Below are 16,842 nucleotides of genomic sequence, written 5' to 3' on the forward strand. Positions count from 1 at the left end.
GGCTACTTTGATATAGACTGCATCCCCTGGCCAAATGTGCTGCGCAATACTACCCCGGTCGCCACTCGCCTGGTAGCCAAGCGACTATCGACACAAGATGGGGCCGGTAGCAAGCAGCACGGATATCACACTGTCGATTACCCTTCTTGAGCCGGCGATCTTCCTGAGGGGGAGAAGGCCTGTAGATCCGAATAAAGCAAAGTCCGCTGTCGTTCGGGGTAAACTACAGGTTGAAACTAAGAGGAGGGTCCAGGTTAGCAGGATCACAGTGCTTTTGCGAGGGCGTGCTATAACGTATTGGCCTGGTGGTAGTTATCCCTCTCGCTTGACTCCCCTTGACCAGGCTGACCCGGTAAAGGAATCCCCGAATTTGACCAGTTCCTCTCAGAATCGCGGGTGTGCTTCAGCGATAATAGGGCGTCAGTCAGCGAAATATGTGGTCCACCGGAGTACCAGGAGTACATCCCATCCCCAGATACGAGTACCAGAAACCACGACATGCTGGACAAACGCCCGATCGCTATGGAATCACAAACATGGAATAATGGACAGTCGCTCGAAGACTCTCACTTCTTCCCAGTGGGGTCTCGGTCTTACAATTTTGAATTTACGATTGGTAGCTGGCTGCCTGAAACAGCGCATACCACATACGGCACGGTGAAGTATGAACTGGAGGCTACCATCGAGAGGCCAGGTCTATTCAAGCCCACTGTCCGCCGCTCGCTGGAGGTGCCAGTTATTCGTACACCGGCGGAGGATGCGCTGGACATGGGAATATCGCGACAGATTTTGGGCGCGTGGAACGATCGGCTGGTGTATTCATTCGAGGTCTCTGGAAAGGCGTTTCCCCTTGGAAGTTACATACCGGTTTCCATTGGACTTCAGGCGATCGGAAACGTCGTCTGTCTTGGGGTGAGCATTTTTGTGACTGAATATGCAAAGCATTATCGAAATAACGGCACATTGCACTACTTCCAACCCGAGAAGGATGTTCTTCTCTTTGCGGTTCAGGTAGAATCACATACCCAAGGTATGGCTGTATGAAAGGGTCTCCTGGTCCATACATTGCTGATTAAACCCAGGAGCAAGCGATCGTGAGAAAGCTTGTCTGTCGCATAGTGGGAATATACTGGAGCAATTCAACAATGACCTCCATGTCAATCTGCAGGAGAATATCAGATTACCGGGCTGCCACGAGATGACAACAAGGAACCCTGCCGACAAGCTCTACACTGACAGCACCTACAAGGGGCTGATCATCAGCCATAGAATTAAGGTCCGCTATCCTAATCTGCTCGAGAAGACTGTTAGTGACATACCCCCCTGTACAGCTTGTCCTTTCCCTTTCTACTCCTGATGTCTCCCCCAACGGCAAATCACGCCTGCTGCTCTCAAAGTCTCTTCCATGCCGGCTTCTGTCTTGCAGAGCCTCCCCATCTGCATTCACATTACCGGAATATGTGGAGCGGGAACCGGTTGATCACCCACCTACAGTATGTCCATCGAAGTGCGACTGCACACAAGCTGCGTGAATGGCATCTTATCACATCAGATGACCTCAAATATTGGTGCAAGTAGGGAGTTCAGAGGTTCATTGCCCCCAGAACTCTGGCGTATCATTACCTGCATGGTGCAGTAAGGATCACCCCCGGCGGAGCTGGTCTAAGTGTACCCAGGACCCCGTCAGCTTGGGATTTGGTGTCTTTTGAGTCCTTGGCGTGTGACATGTTATGGACTCTGAAAGGTGTGGAATGGTGATACCGTTTGCTATGAACGACTGGGGTTTGTCGTAGTACAGACTGACAGCATTGAATATTGATCGCGTTTTAACTTCCTTTTCTCCCCGCATGTTGCAAACTTGGATTCGTCGCAACGCAACTGGAACGTGGGGGGAGTGATACAGGGATGCACAGATTGAACTAGGCTCAGGTCCTGCAGCACACACATCCTAACTAGAGATTGCGGGATTTGTGATGACTTAAATCTCCTGAGGAGAAACTTCATACTATAAAGAATGTAGTATCTGTATGCCACTGGGGATCAAACTTGCCAATCATTTGATCCAGAATCCCAACAGACTTCAGAGGTGAACTATATAAAGCTTATTATTATGAAGATATATCTCATCATTTCCCCGATCTGGTAGCGCCCAGTGACCTAATCAACAGGCAAACTGCGCCGTGTTTGCTTATGCCGCCCGTGGAGACAAATATAATATTTATTGTGGCTATTGCGCGGACGACCCTCCGGTAGTGGTAGGTTCAGGCTCATTTATCTTACTTATATTGCATGGATGACGAGCCATCGGTGCCCGCCATTCTGTGCTTGAATGACTCGACATTTCTCCAGCGGGGTTAGTATCTGGCTTTGTGCTGCTGATCAAGTTGCTTTCTGGGTAACCTCGATCATTAGTCCTGCAGGCAGTCTTCGCTTTGGTATATATCATATGGTGTACGTTCGCTATTTTAATGAAACTCGCCATGTAGCGTTAGATGATTCCGTCCAATTGCCTTCTTCGCCTATAGGAACTGTCACGCACTACATTCATTACAGTGGCGTTCATGCCAAATGGCTGCAATTATAAGAGATGTGCCGGATAATTGAGTGGTATAGCTCAGATGGCAGGCCTAAAATTCCTCCGCTGACACTGGAAAAACAACAATAATCCGATATATCTTATCCCCGTCAAGTTTTGCAATATCAGGAAACGGCAAATTCTGAGCCCGGGATCGCAATGGTTCGGGATATTGTCCCATCTGACCAAGCAAACCAAGTCCCTATCGTCATGTACCTATGTGAGATATTTTTACAATATCTATGGTGCTCTAAGCTTAGAAATTGCCTTGAGGCAAAGCACGTAGTGAGGTTCCACGCGTCCTGTACTTCTGCTGTCTTACCAAATATTTATAGACGTTGTATCCCAGGACTGTTTATTCCAAAGGAGACTCTTCAATCCATCCTCGAATATCATTCTCACTTCATAAAAATGAGTGTTACCTTTGAAGTTTTCCGAGGCTCGACGGAGGGCAGGATCACAACTGATAAGACCACACGAGTCGTCCAGCCCAACGAGGTGTTTATTGAAATGACTCACGCTGGCCTTTGTGGCTCTGACGAGGTCTTCCTGAACACTGGCCAGGTACTGGGCCATGAAGGTATTGGGGTAGTGCAAAAGATTGGCCGCGACGTACAGGATGTCAAAATTGGAGACCGGGTCGGTTTCGGTTTCACACACTTTGCCTGCGGGAATTGCAGATGGTGTTCTAACGGTCTGTTTCCTGATGGATACATTATGGCCATGCTAATGATGGTGCTTTCTATTCAGGGTTGGATCAGCATTGTCAGAAGGGCAAGCGATACGGCTCGCACGATCTGGATATTGGGGCGTTTGCAGAGGGATTCGTCATGGATGCCGGGTCTGTGGTTCCCATTCCAGATGGCTATGACTCTGCAGATGCTGCTCCTCTTATGTGTGCTGGCGCTACTGTTTGGGCGGTGCTGACGGAGTACGGGGTCCGGCCCACGGACCGTGTTGGGATCATGGGTGTTGGTGGTTTGGGACATCTGGGGATCAAACTCGCAGCAGCAATGGGATGTCATGTTGTTGTCCTATCCAGATCCGAAGCTAAGAGAGAGGAGGCGTACAAGTTTGGTGCTTCTGAATATCATGCTTTCGGGCCAGACCAGAAATTGGACGACTTTGAGCCTCTCGATCACTTACTGCTCTGTGGAAGCCATGAAGTGGACTTGCCATCGTGAGTATCCCATCGTCATTAACCTATGCAAAGCTAAGCTATTCCTACAGTATCGTACCTCTCATGAATGTCCATGGATCGGTATACCCCCTGACCGTGCAGTTCTCTCCGCTTCAAATCCCTACTATCCCAATCATACAAAACGGCATTCGGATCCAGGGATCGATGGTTGCTTCAAGACATGGTCTTTGTAATCTTGTCCAATTTGCCGCCGAGAAAAAGATCACACCGATGATAATGAAATTCCCGCTGACCCGCGATGGTATCGAAGACGCAATGCAGATTCTGCGCGAGGGCAGGATGAGATATTGTGCGGTTCTGGTCCGCGATCCGCGAGCGGCTCGCGATGGTTTTTAGGAATATTTTGCCTCTTCTGTACTTACTGCGAGGGATATTATAGCTGCGTTAATTCAATTTCCTCGTATTTCCACATAAAGTCCAGGGCAAACGTTTGGGATGGCCACGGTGGCGAACAGAACAATGAAAATGGCACTCAAATGTGGTTTACTTGATATAGTAGTATATAAAATTGGTTCTCTTTTCTTTTCTTTTCTTTTTTTTTTTAGAAAAGGACTAGAATACTGGGATGTATGCAATCCTCTCCCCCTTGGTATTTCGCCAATGTCTTGTAGTGTGGAGCATTGAGTGTTGCTGCTGTCAGTGACGGAAGATATGTAATAAGTCCTGCTGAGCGAGGTGTAAGGAATATTCCACCGAGCAATTGCGGCGATTGGCATATATTGAGCTGTAATATCAATCTTTGAATGCCAAAATATAGAGGTACCTATTGCTCTGCCTTGGTTCCGTGGCCGTGGCGTGGCGTGGCTATTTTTTTTCTTAAACCAAATCAATCGTCCGGTTTATTTGGCCGATAGTTTCCCGGGGCTCAACGGGCTTGATTTGAATCATTGACGACACAACTAAATAAGATAAGAGGGAGTTCTACATTCGTTAATGATAACGCCCGGGGTCAGCGACAAGATGGTCAAGCACCGGAACTCAATTTATCAGCCACTTTTGTTTTGATAATTTACCACATACAAATTTATGAACGCAGGCACCGGCTTCTTACTATACCTGGTTATAAACGGGTCACACTGCCTCGTCGAATGAGGAAATACGAGATCTTTTAGACTCAACTCGTCGTGAGAAATATAATACATCTACTGACATTCCAATTTTCGAAAGTCGCCCCAACATGGGAAGCAACTCGTACACATACGACTTTATTGTCGTCGGAGGTAAATAGTCCATCACCCCAACAGCGACTGTGTCTGAAATTGGTTGTTCTAGCTGGAGCTGCCGGATGTACTCTGGCCTCTTCATTGGCAAACGCGAAAAGCAGACCAAAAGTGTTTCTCATCGAAGCTGGAGGCAAAAACGATGCCAAATCGCTCCGCGTCGACGGCCAACGTTGGAGTACACAGTTGGTCGAGCATATGAACTGGGGATATAAGACTATACCCCAGAAACAGTGCAACAACCGCGAACTACCGTTTTCACGCGGAAAGGGCTTGGGCGGAAGTACAGCAATCAACTTTGGAACATGGGCATTTGGTGCTCGAGATGATTATGACAAGTGGGCCGAAGAAGTGGGTGATTCTGCCTTTGGGTGGGCAAGTGTCCAACAGCGTCTGAAGGCTCTTGAGTGCGTCGACAAGGAAAGCCTCTTAGTGAAGGACAGTAACGATACAATTCATGCTATCTCGAGACATTCAGACCATGGTTTCAGTGGGCCGTTACGGGTTGGATTTGCCCGGGAATGGGAAGCAGACCTCCCGCTGGTACTGGAGATTTTCGAAGAAGCAGGATTCGAAAGAAAATTGCACGTCAATGACGGAAATCCATTGGGAATGTCCCTTGGAGTCAACTCCTCCTCACTTGGTCTCAGGTCTACCGCGGCCGATCTGCTCGTCAATGCTCCTGACAACCTAGTAGTGGTGACGGATCAGCCAGTCCAACGCGTGATTTTTGATGGAAAGCAAGCCATCGGGGTGCAATCGAAGGACGCCCAGTGTAAGTACCCATTCTCCAGTTTGTCTTGTACTTATATAACCGTCATAGACTAGACTCCGTTGAGAAAGAGGTCATCCTCTGTGCCGGAACTGTTGAGACGCCCAAGATATTGATGCATTCCGGTATTGGCCCAGCCAGCGAACTACGCAAGTTCCACATTCCGATAGTGTGCGACATTCCAGCTGTCGGGCAGAATCTCATCGATCATTTTATGGCACCCCTGATTGTGAGGCGAAATCCCCAGACAAACGACCGTAACTCGTTCTTTCGCGATCAAAATGTCATGAACGTTGCAATGGAGCAATGGGAAAAGGATGGCAGTGGCCCGTGGGCTCGCTATGGCTGTCAAATCGCAGCTGGCTGGTTCAAGTCAAACCGTATCAGCTCGTCTGAGGAGTTCAAGATGCTGCCAGCTAAGGTACAGGAGTTTCTCAACCGTGAGACAATCCCGCATTACGAACTCATCACGCACTTTCCAATCCACTTTGTGCTGCCGGGCTTATTTAGCGATGATTACAGCTATCTCGCTTTTGCTATGATTGTCATGAACCAGCAATCGTCCGGTGAACTAAGGCTGCAATCGGCGGATCCGGATGAGCCTATTCTGATCAATCCAAACTTCCTTGATCATGCCTTTGACCGTCGGTCGTGTATCGAGACATCCCGCCACATGTCAGAGGTTATCCATCATCCGTTATTTGAGAAAGACACGACTGGTGTTATTCTGGGCCCGGACTCCAATTCCGATGAAGGCATTATAGAGTACTGGAGGCAAAATGGTTGTGCAGGCCTACACGCAGTAGGGACCGTGAAAATGGGAAAGGCTGGTGATCCTGATGCTGCCGTTGACAGTCATTTTCGAGTTCTTGGTGCTGAGGGTCTGCGGATTGCAGACTTGAGCGTTGTCCCTTTGGTGCCGAACAATCATACGCAGACTACTGCCTATGTCACTGGTGCCACTTGTGCGGAAGTTTTGCTTAGCGACTATAAACTGGACTAGTACTATAGATCGTACTATGAACGCGGTTTGGTAGTGATTCTCTCTCCATGCAGGATTGCTAGACGTTCACAAACAGTGTTAGTCGAGTGTCCAGGTACACCTAGTCTGCTTGGCCCACAACCCTCCCGCGCATTGAACCAACGGCGCTCGGATCGCTGCGAGTCTTGGACGTGTCCATGAAATTGGGGCCAAGACTCGGGGGGATACCTCGTTTGGGAATATCAGCGCAGGCCAAGCTTTACGAAGCACGATTGGGGTCCGGCAGGGTTGGTCGTGTGAGGGACGTTGTCTGAAAGGGGCTCCAGCAAGTTACAACCTTGAATACTTCTTTCCCCAGACCTCGTGCTTGGGCCTACCGAATTACCCTCCTCTTTTTGCCACGTTGAATTTCCGAGATTTGTCTCGCTTTTTAAGCTTCTCACCACCACCACCGGCGTCTCAATAACGCCACGCCGGCGCCCAACCGCGGGAATATTACCATTTCCAGAATGGCGCCCCCATATATATGTGAAAGCTGGCCTAAAGTACCTCCGTGGAATGAGACCACTGGGCGTAAATGCTCGAGATTCTGGTGGTGTTTATCAGGGACTCGGCACTTGGCAGCGCGAGGGCAGGCCTCCACCGTAGATAACCGCTGCCTCGGTAGAATTCACCCCAGATCGTTCCAGGAAGCCTGATAGTATCAGGAATGGCCCCAGGCCCCTCCACAGACGCTGCTCCAAGACCGTGTTCTGGTCCCCCTATCTTGGGCGGTTATTCTAGGGCTTGGCTTGGCGGCATTTACAGGACAGCTCGTTCGTTGTCCGCACCGGCTTTGCAAAGAAATAATAGTAATTGGCTATTCAAAAGAAGAAGAAGACACAAACGTATACTTGATTCTTTGCTCACTGCAATATCAGGCCTCATATGGATTGCTTCGTGTCATTGGAATCGTCGACTGTGCCCGGCTGACAGATCTATCTTGGTCAGGCTCCAATCATTATGAGAGTTGACTAGCCAATGAAGCGACGTTACATTCCAGTTATCTGGGGTATCAATGCGCTGTTAAGCTTGTTATCAATGTGGTCGGTCAGAAACGGCCACCATCTCCACGTCGACTTGTAGCTGAAAGGCGCTCCACAGAAACTTCTGTCACGGACCTTGCCAAGGGTCCGTTGCCCCTGCAGAGCTAACCTGGAAAGAGGAAAGTACGGCCAAGGGGGCAAATTTGCCATTAATGGGAGCGCAGACAAGACGGTGGTGCAATTTGTTGTTAAAATTGGCGGTAATATATGTGAACCTGCTGAGGGCAAACACAGAGACCCAGCGCTTCTACAGGGGCCACTCCATGGAATAAATCATTCTACTTGGGCATTTTCTCTGGTCCAGAATCTTCTAGGGGCGCATTCAATGCTCAACCCGTATTGACGGACTGGCGAACCGCTTGGCTTCACACGTCTTCTCGCCTCAAGTGATCCCTTTGGCGACAGGAATTGCCACATGTGTAGATAGGGCGACTGGCCTGGAGGCTTGGTGATTGAGCGATGTAACCTGCAGGATTAGAACACAGAAACCCAGCATATCAGCGGTTCTGGATTGCTTGAGGCGGTCCCAATAGTCAGGTCCCAAGAGCAGTGATCCACTCACGCGAGCTTCTCCAGGTTTTCTCAGGTTACATTCTTGCCTCTATCCCCGCTCGTGGCTTGTCTTTGGTGATTTTGCCTATCTGTGGTGCTATCATTCCTTGGGACTGGCCTATATCAACCGTCTCCCGGCCCATGGTGTCCAAGCTTGTTTTACGGTGACAGATCATTGTGTTTAGTCTTTCTTGCCTCCGGTCTCCTGCCCAGCCAATCCATACACAAGATGGCAGCCATCAACAATGATCCTGTCGTTGTCGTGTCGGATGGTGTTCCCAGCGAAAAGAATATCTCGTCTCCAAGTCATGATGTGAAGAACAGCCACGACGTATCCGAACTCCCTTCCGACAATGACTGGCCGGATAAGCCCACAGACGAGGAGCTCCAAACCCTGCGGCGAGTTTCAGGCAAGATCCCTTGGACCATGTGGACGATTGCCTTTGTCGAGCTCTGCGAACGATTCTCGTACTATGGTTCTGCGGTGCTCTACACCAACTTCGTGAACCACCCACTGCCGCCAGGGTCTACGACCGGTGCAGCTCCTGATGGCCTACCTGGAGCCCTGGGCATGGGTACGAAGGCTGCACAGGGAATCAGTCTGTTCAACCAGTTCTTCGCCTACCTCACGCCTCTTCTTGGAGCATGGATTGCTGATGCACGGATGGGTCGATTCTGGACTCTCCATCTTGCTATTGGTATTTCCACCGCAGCCCACGTTGTGCTCGTCGCTGCTGCGTCTCCTACAGTAATCGTCAAAGCGGATTCAGCATTTGCGGCGTTTATCATCGGCCTGCTCACTCTCTGCGTTGGGACTGGATTTTTCAAAGCAAATGTCTCCCCTCTCCTGGCGGAGCAGAACAAGGATGATCGCATGCGTGTGGAGGAGCGCAACGGCGAGCGCGTCATTGTCGACCCAGCCATCACGAATTCCCGACTGTTCCTGTGGTTCTACTTCTTCATCAACGTTGGCTCTCTCAGCGGCCAAATCAGCATGGTCTATGTCGAGAAATTCCGCGGCTTCTGGCTTGCATTCTTGATTCCCACCATCCTCTTCCTGATCGCCCCTCTTGTCCTCTGGTCTCAGCATAAAAGATACAAGCTGACTCCTCCGACCGAATCTCTTCTGTCGAAACTGATTCGCATGTACTGGTACGCGAGAAAGCGGTCCAAGGGCTTCTTCAAGGTGGACTGGGAAACAGCCAAGCCATCCCGGACTACGATTTCCGAGCGCCCTATTTGGATGACATACGACGATGCCTGGGTCGATGAAGTCCGCCGTGGGTTGATGGCGTGCAAGGTCTTCCTGTTCCTGCCTGTGTTCTTCCTCGCCTACAACCAAATGACCGGAAACCTCACCATCCAAGCCGGTACAATGCAGCTGCACGGCGTTCCCAACGATGTCATCCAAAACTTGAACCCTATATCCATTGTGATCATGGTGCCCCTGATGGACCATGTCCTGTATCCCGCGCTCCGCAAATTCGGGATTGCCTTTACACCCATCAAGCGGATGACTGCTGGGTTCTTCATGGCAACGCTGGCCATGGTTGCCTCTGCTGTGATGCAGTATTTCATCTACAAAATGAGTCCATGCGGATGGTACTCGAACAGCACTGTAGATGGTGCTCCCTGTGACCCAGCGCCCATCAACGTCTGGGCTCAATGCCTGCCGTACGTTCTGATCGGTCTGGCCGAGATCCTGACCAACGTCACCTCGTACGAATATGCCTTTTCCAAGGCTCCTGAGAACATGAAATCCCTCGTCATGGCGGTCAATCTGTTCATGAGTGCCATTTCCGCGGCCATTGGCCAGGCCTTTACCCCCTTGTCTGGCGATCCTCTTCTTGTTTGGAACTATACCGTCATTGCGTGCATTGCCTTTGTAGGTGGCATTGCCTTCTGGTTCTGCTTTAACCATCTTGATACCGAGGAGGATAAGTGGAACATGCTTGCGAAGACGCATTACGTGGGCCGCAATCAGCCCACGCTGACGGCAGCTGCAAAGGAGGAGTGCTAGGTGTCGGGGTTGAGTTGGTATATATCGCCGAAATCCAGTCCAAGCGGTAACGGAATGATTGAATTTGTCATTATAAATAGTCCTAGTTTGTAATGGGATTTATTTCATTTGGCAGGTTGAATTGTCCAGCAGGTCCGGCACCGAATTCGCCGATAGTCTGTAGCCACTGAATTTACATCACTGGAATACATATCACGGTCAGACAAGTAGGTAAAGCGTAGTATTATTTCCACATAACTGGAATATCATAACAACATTTGATAGGGAAGACCGTTGGACGTTTCTTCATCGATCACGATCGAAATGCAAGCCTGCAGCCTCATCCCACAACTCTCGGGCTGCCTGGTCACAAGCACTATCAAGCCAAAGCATGCGCTTTATGATAATTCTCAGCTCGCTCCACCCATAAACGCCATTCTTCTTTGCTAAATTGCGGACGTAACCTGCGAACCACGGTCTCTCCTGTGTACCTGCTGCTGTTATTCCGCCCATTACAACAACCCAGAGTAACACTTCGTTCTCACGGCGTGGATTCAAGACCGACCAGGGGATGCTTTCCAGCTCCTGCTTCAACATCTCTACCAATATCGGCAAAGGTGAGGCTTCATACGGGAGTGGGAAAACCACACCGAGACAGAAGATCAGCGCGGTGATGCGGCATGCATCGTACAATAAGAGGCCCTCGGGGTACGGCCCTGAAATCTGGACGCCTGGTGGAAGAGACAGGGCGGAGTGCTGTATGAAGTTGCGTTGATCAGCTATCTTTGGAAGATCTAATGCAATCCGGCGCGTTTCAATTCCCTCAAGGATGTGTACGTAGGACCTGATGGCCTCGAAAAGCTGACTTAACTCGGCGGAGAAGCCAAGCTCGCGGCTTTCGATATGGGCGCTTTCGGTGGCAGGTGGTACGAGGTCGAGCAATTCGTGCATAGTAAATGCATGCTTGCCTCGCAGTGAAAAGAAAGGGAATCGTGGTCGGGAGAGAGACTTGCTCGCGGCTAGGATATCGGAGCTATAATCGTAGGATCAGAGTTATGACGAGCAGTCCATGGTACAAAGGATGGCCTACTAGGATAGAATTGCAGCAAGTCCGGGGAGTTGGATGCTGTTGACGCCGCCTCTGAGCTGAATGAGGTGATAGAGGCCAGCGTGGTGGGCAACATTCGCCGTATTCATCGCGTAGATGTTGAGCCATTGTAACTCACGAAGAGGAGCCCTAAATGGCGACAGGTCTTGCCTTGGTGGGATACGCTCTGCTGAGCTGTTGTTGGCCATGCAAAGGGCACTCAATATCAATGAATCGGTGATGGGCCGGGAACGACTCGCCAGGGCTTGATTCACAGCCCTGGCCGATTCCATCTCGACGTACAGCAGTCTTCGTTGTAAGAGTTGGGAGCGTTCCGGGTCATGGCTCTCTGAGCTGTAGGATTGTTTATGGCTCAATGCACCAAGGGACAGCGCAAAGCAGGTGGCTTCCTCCACGATGTGGGACCGCGACCATGCTTGCATCGAACCATTCTCCCTGCTTCCGGGGATAAGATTAGGCCACAGTATTGATACACCTGGCAAGTCAGGAAAATCCATCAACGAGGTTTGGGGATACGAACTGTAATGAAGGCATTCCTCAAGAATATCATCAGCTAGATTGCCAAGGGCGGATGTCCTGAAAGGATCCATTTGTTCCATTGCGATATATTCAAGATTAGGCGGCCGAACTGCGCATGCATTAGGAATGGGAACGAGCTGGTTCGCTGCTCCTGCAATGGACTGGCAAGGGCGTTTGCTGGGGAAATCTGGTCCATCACCGTGAGGCTGAACATCCTCCGCGGAGACATTCTCCGGGACTTCTTTACTCTGGTATAGAGACTGTACCGCAGGTACATTTTCTGCGGAACTACTCACGTCTGAAATGGGCCCGTGAGAGCCATGCGGCGCATCTTTCATTGGAATATTGAATGCATTTTCGACATAGCAGATACTTCTTCGGGCCGCATGTGAACGCACAAGCCGACGACTCCTTTCTTTATCGGCGTCGCTAGAGTCATTGGACGGCGATATCCAGGGAACGAAAGGGAAGGCCTTCGCTAGAGGTGGCTGTGTATTCGACCTCTCCATGTCCTTCTGCCTTGCTCGCGAAGAGAACAAGTCGGCGAAGATATCAGTGATCCTGATTTACAGGCCTGAAGAAAAAGGTCACAGAGGGGTCGGAAGTTGCCCGTTCCTGCTGAGGAATCAGCATTCGCCATAGGGCCAGACTGGCCGAATATGACGTCCACGACGGGGTAAGGCGTCCCTTATTAGTGACCACGGACTCTCGATTATTGTCGCCCACGGGCGGCTTAACGGTTTCCAGTAAAATACTTAGAGTTTGAGACGGAGACCGTTGTGGTTGCCTTTTAAGCGGTTTTGTTATGAATTTAAGCTCTTTCATATACCCAACGACCCACGTTCAGCGCATTATAGACTGAATGACTGATTGAACGTTACGATATTGTCGAACACAATTATGACCTCGGCTGCAAAATCTGAATCGACCTAGATGATACGAACAGACGTGGTCCAAGTCATTGGGCGGCTTTTACATGCGTCCGTGATGTTATAGTTAGAATTGAATATATAGTTATGTAATTATTACCAATCATTCTGGCAATTAAATAAGCCCAGATACATTAACATTCCGTAATCGTTTTTCCCGACGTGTTAGCATGCTTTTGGTATCAATTGTATACCCACTGGCGAGCCCAGTTGTCCATCATGGCCACTGTGACCGGTTCGAGGCGACGCATACTGTTGCTGGCTTCCATTGCTTTACTGACATCAATGACAGACACGCTCCCATTGTTCCTCAGTAATCCACGGAAGAAGCCAAGGAGTGTCACTGCAGGTGTATCTTTAGCATCAGTCTGGCTTGCCTTATCCAAGTCCTGAATCCAACTGGAGAGCGCAATGGTTTGCAGGCCCAGTTTCTGTCCTATATGTGCACTTAGTGCGGTCCAGTCAACTATGCGAGGATTGACAAGGTGGAATGTGGCCGATGTTGATTCCGACTGCAGCAACAGACGGTACTGTATAATCTCCCACACGATCTCGGCTAGGCTGTCCTATATTCATGCGTATTAGACATTCAGTCTAGATAATCGATTAAGGTCAGGAGGGTCTTACTATTGGAATCCAGTTGATTTCATTTGCACCACCTAGCGTAGAAGGAATCTGTCCCAGACTTATCGACGACTTCATCAAAGCTGGAATCCATTCTCGCGAATTCCAGCTTCCCAGGCTGTTGGTTGGTCCCGCGATTTGTCACACGCGAAGGATAGTAGTTGGAATGTCAACCTTGTCTGACGCAGTATAGCAAAGTCTCTCTGCTATATGCTTTGACTCGGCGTATCCCTGCTTCAATGCTGCATCTGGATTGTGCACTGGCCCTTCTGGTGCGGATGGATGACCCATGGACGGATCCCATGCACCTATTGAACTAATAGACGACACGAAGAACAGATGTGGGCAGTATTTCGCTTCTGAAGAGAAGTTGACCAAGCTGCGAACGCTTTTGATCATTGGGTGGAAGGAGGCGAGTGATTGATTGAAGTCAACCTTCCACGCATTGTGGATGACCACATTCACTTCACCAAGAAGCTCGGTGTATATCACATGGGGCAGGCCCAGCTGGTCTTCTGAGAAATCTGCTTGCACGAATTCAAGCCGGTTCCTGTTGGGTTCTATCGCCCTTAACCTTTTCTCATGGTGACTTTCCGTCTGGCGTGACTCTGCATCGAGAGATCGATTCAGGCAATATATCTTCTTCACTGATGGGTCACCTAGCAACGTGTCCAGAACATAGCTGCCGAAAGATCCAGTGGAGCCGGTGAGCAGGACGACGTTTCCTTTGCTTGCTGGCCTCGAAGCAGTGGTCTTCCTTGGTCCTGGCAGATCATTTGTAAAGGACTGAAATAGCTCGTTGATTCTGTCGATTCGGGAGATTTCAGCTTTAGGCATTGTTCCATCGATAAGGCCAGTAACTACAAGTGACAACGAAGCAATAGACGGGTTGTTATATATCATATGCGCTGTAACAGGTTCATCACGGTGGTCGTCCGTATCCTTTGCCTTAATCGCCCTGCTGAGGGTATTTGCAAGTGAAGTCGTTTGGAGAGAATCAAATCCAGACACATATAAATCATCCTCGTCGCCAATTTCACGCCCGAGCTGGTTGATTACAGCCCGACGAACAAACTGCTCCACTGATTCCAGTGAACCGTCCTCGAGAACATCCAGGCTTGTGTCATTCTCTCTGTTGTACAGCTCCTCTATCTCACTTTTATAATCGTCGTTGACCTGTCGACGCTGCGTACTCCCTTTCGCGGTTGTTTTGAACGGCTTAACCCTTGCCGCAATGCCAATGTGGTCTCGCATCACACGAGCATAAGTCGGCACAGATTCATTCGCATCCTGAACTTGAGGCCACACGGCACCTATAAAAGCCTCCACTGCGGTGAATCCATTCGTATCCCACAAATCCCAGTTGGGTTCAAGGAGAAGCGCAGCCTGGAACCGGCCTTGGCCGACGACCAACGCCCTTGAGACGAGGGGCACAGCCTCAATGCGTTTCTCCATAGTAACGGGATTGAACTTTTCACCATTGCTAAGAACAATAATGTCGTCCAGTCGACCGGCGTATTGCCAGAGGTTAGGCTTGGTCGGGTGCTGGCGAAACAAGTCCTTCGTGTGATATTCCATCAGCGTGGGAAATGTGTGGAAGATTGCATGCCAGTCTCGGTTCTCGCCTCGTCGGAGAACAAGTTCATAGAGATCATCACCGACTGGGTCCATGAAAGTGTTGTAACCTGGCGCCCAGTCAAAATAAGACCAGTCTTTGCTATCTTCTGGGATCATGGCGGCAACGAGGCCCATCTCGGTGGACCCATACGCACAAATTATAGACACCCTTTCCCGTAGTATGTCTCCTGTCTTTGGCGCCAGAGGGGCGCCTCCGAAGTAAAGGCGATTTAGCTTTGCCAAAGAGTTCATTCCTCCTGGGGTGCTGCAGATGTCCTCGATGAGAGACGGTGGGAGGAAGGCCGTGTGCGGCTTCCACGCCTCGATTATATCCATCACAAGCTGTCCAGAAAGTGGTTTGAGAGGCGGCACAGAGAATGGAATTCGTAACAAGATCGCTGCGATAAATGGGAAGAACCCCATTATGTGGAAGAATGGTGTGACGGTTAAAACCACGTTATTTTCCAGCTGCATCTGGGAAAGAGGCGAAGACCGACCCCGGGGGAGTGGATAGTTGGCTAGGTTGGCAGCAGTGAAGAAGAACCCATGGGTCAGGTATATTGGCTTAGGGAGGCCTATAGAAGTCAGTGTCTAGCAAATCATATGCTCTTCGAGAGCCGGACCTGTAGTCCCCGATGTATGCATAACCACGCTGACTTGGTCTTCTTCCTCCTCGAACGATTTCGTGTAAGGGTAGTGCTGGGCCTCGCCTGCTAACATAGAATCCAAGGAAGGAATTTCGAAAATGTTCATTTTCGGATAATGGACCCGCAAGCCTTGCACTTTGCCCCTGAATTCGGGGGTGTATAAGAAAGCGACTGGGCTGGTTGCCTGGAGAAGATGCACGTGGGCCTCATCCGAGTTTCTTGTCGACGGTAGGAATACCTGCAAATGGGTCAGTGACAGTCTTTTGGTATTATTATGGCATACATTGTAGCCCATCTTATTGCATGCGAGGAAGACGACAAGGTATCTAATGTCGTTGACGCCTAGATAGGCCACCGTTTCCCCAGCACCACGACCAACCAGGGCCTCAATCCAACCGCACATAAAGTCAGTGCAATGGGAGATGTCCCCGAATGATACAGGATGAAAGCCATCTTGCGGTGTTATGGCGTTTGGGAGGTTGCAGAACGGCGTCTTCGGATCTACTGCTGCCCAGTGGTCGACGACCGACGGTAAGAGTCTCCTTCCTGGATCAGTCTCGTACATTGAACCCATTTTGGCGGTTATATCTAAGACACGAGTACAGAATAATGGACGAGTTTGTCATGTCAAGTCCGGATGTCACATTCTTTATATAGCCAAGTATTCGAGCAGGGCTTTCTTTTCGGTCTACGTTGCGTTGTCCTGGTCCTGTTCGCACCTGGCGGATGTGTCGGCACCACATGCTTATTGATATTACCAATACCTAGGAATAGTAATTCCATGAATTATTATAAATATAAGTACTTCTCCTGTCGGAGGAACAGTACGGCGGGAATGTTTGGTTTTGCCCGACTGGCCGAGCCAGGGTATTCAGGTTCCACGCATCACAGCGAGCAGTCAATGGTCACTTCATCACTCTGGTTGTCAGACTGTTTGTTGCTGAGAAATACAGCCAAACCGAACAAAATAAATCCTCAGTCTGTACCTTTACCTGTTCGGGCGCACAATATA

At 49.9% G+C, this 16,842-nt stretch overlaps 7 protein-coding genes across 7 annotated transcripts; 5 read left to right on the forward strand and 2 right to left on the reverse strand.

The window, feature by feature from the left end:
• Window positions 1–97: 97 nt before the first annotated feature.
• On the forward strand, window positions 98–1,357 carry ASPSYDRAFT_91977 (arrestin family protein; the record flags this gene model as incomplete). Its single annotated transcript, XM_040852580.1, has 3 exons — window positions 98–308; window positions 359–1,030; window positions 1,083–1,357. The coding sequence occupies 3 exons, from the start codon at window positions 98–100 to the stop codon at window positions 1,355–1,357; spliced, it is 1,158 nt and encodes a 385-aa protein (XP_040700535.1).
• Window positions 1,358–2,142: 785 nt separating this feature from the next.
• On the forward strand, window positions 2,143–2,642 carry ASPSYDRAFT_1152678 (uncharacterized protein). Its single transcript, XM_040839994.1, has one exon. It carries the CDS (start codon window positions 2,330–2,332, stop codon window positions 2,582–2,584), a length of 255 nt encoding a protein of 84 aa, XP_040700536.1. The 5' UTR covers window positions 2,143–2,329; the 3' UTR covers window positions 2,585–2,642.
• Window positions 2,643–2,986: 344 nt separating this feature from the next.
• ASPSYDRAFT_207339 (NAD(P)-dependent alcohol dehydrogenase) lies at window positions 2,987–4,144 on the forward strand (the record flags this gene model as incomplete). Its single annotated transcript, XM_040843918.1, has 3 exons — window positions 2,987–3,269; window positions 3,326–3,755; window positions 3,806–4,144. The coding sequence occupies 3 exons, from the start codon at window positions 2,987–2,989 to the stop codon at window positions 4,110–4,112; spliced, it is 1,020 nt and encodes a 339-aa protein (XP_040700537.1). The 3' UTR covers window positions 4,113–4,144.
• An 809-nt stretch (window positions 4,145–4,953) lies between these two features.
• ASPSYDRAFT_156261 (GMC family oxidoreductase) lies at window positions 4,954–6,771 on the forward strand (the record flags this gene model as incomplete). Its single annotated transcript, XM_040842542.1, has 3 exons — window positions 4,954–4,996; window positions 5,049–5,771; window positions 5,825–6,771. The coding sequence occupies 3 exons, from the start codon at window positions 4,954–4,956 to the stop codon at window positions 6,769–6,771; spliced, it is 1,713 nt and encodes a 570-aa protein (XP_040700538.1).
• A 1,845-nt stretch (window positions 6,772–8,616) lies between these two features.
• ASPSYDRAFT_59974 (uncharacterized protein) lies at window positions 8,617–10,407 on the forward strand (the record flags this gene model as incomplete). Its single annotated transcript, XM_040849782.1, has 2 exons — window positions 8,617–8,684; window positions 8,712–10,407. The coding sequence occupies 2 exons, from the start codon at window positions 8,617–8,619 to the stop codon at window positions 10,405–10,407; spliced, it is 1,764 nt and encodes a 587-aa protein (XP_040700539.1).
• A 285-nt stretch (window positions 10,408–10,692) lies between these two features.
• On the reverse strand, window positions 10,693–12,605 carry ASPSYDRAFT_134581 (uncharacterized protein; the record flags this gene model as incomplete). Its single annotated transcript, XM_040840684.1, has 3 exons — window positions 12,015–12,605; window positions 11,477–11,969; window positions 10,693–11,419 (listed from the first exon to the last, which is right to left on the reverse strand). Exons 1-3 carry the CDS (start codon window positions 12,520–12,522, stop codon window positions 10,693–10,695), a joined length of 1,728 nt encoding a protein of 575 aa, XP_040700540.1. The 5' UTR covers window positions 12,523–12,605.
• Window positions 12,606–13,124: 519 nt separating this feature from the next.
• Window positions 13,125–16,404, reverse strand: ASPSYDRAFT_1182446 (uncharacterized protein; the record flags this gene model as incomplete). Its single annotated transcript, XM_040840386.1, has 5 exons — window positions 13,125–13,508; window positions 13,570–13,684; window positions 13,712–15,758; window positions 15,807–16,068; window positions 16,114–16,404. 5 exons carry the CDS (start codon window positions 16,402–16,404, stop codon window positions 13,125–13,127), a joined length of 3,099 nt encoding a protein of 1,032 aa, XP_040700541.1.
• Window positions 16,405–16,842: the final 438 nt, after the last annotated feature.

The sequence above is a fragment of the Aspergillus sydowii genome (genome assembly GCF_001890705.1).
Source record: "Aspergillus sydowii CBS 593.65 unplaced genomic scaffold ASPSYscaffold_9, whole genome shotgun sequence".
NCBI classification, from domain to species: Eukaryota; Fungi; Ascomycota; class Eurotiomycetes; order Eurotiales; family Aspergillaceae; genus Aspergillus; species Aspergillus sydowii.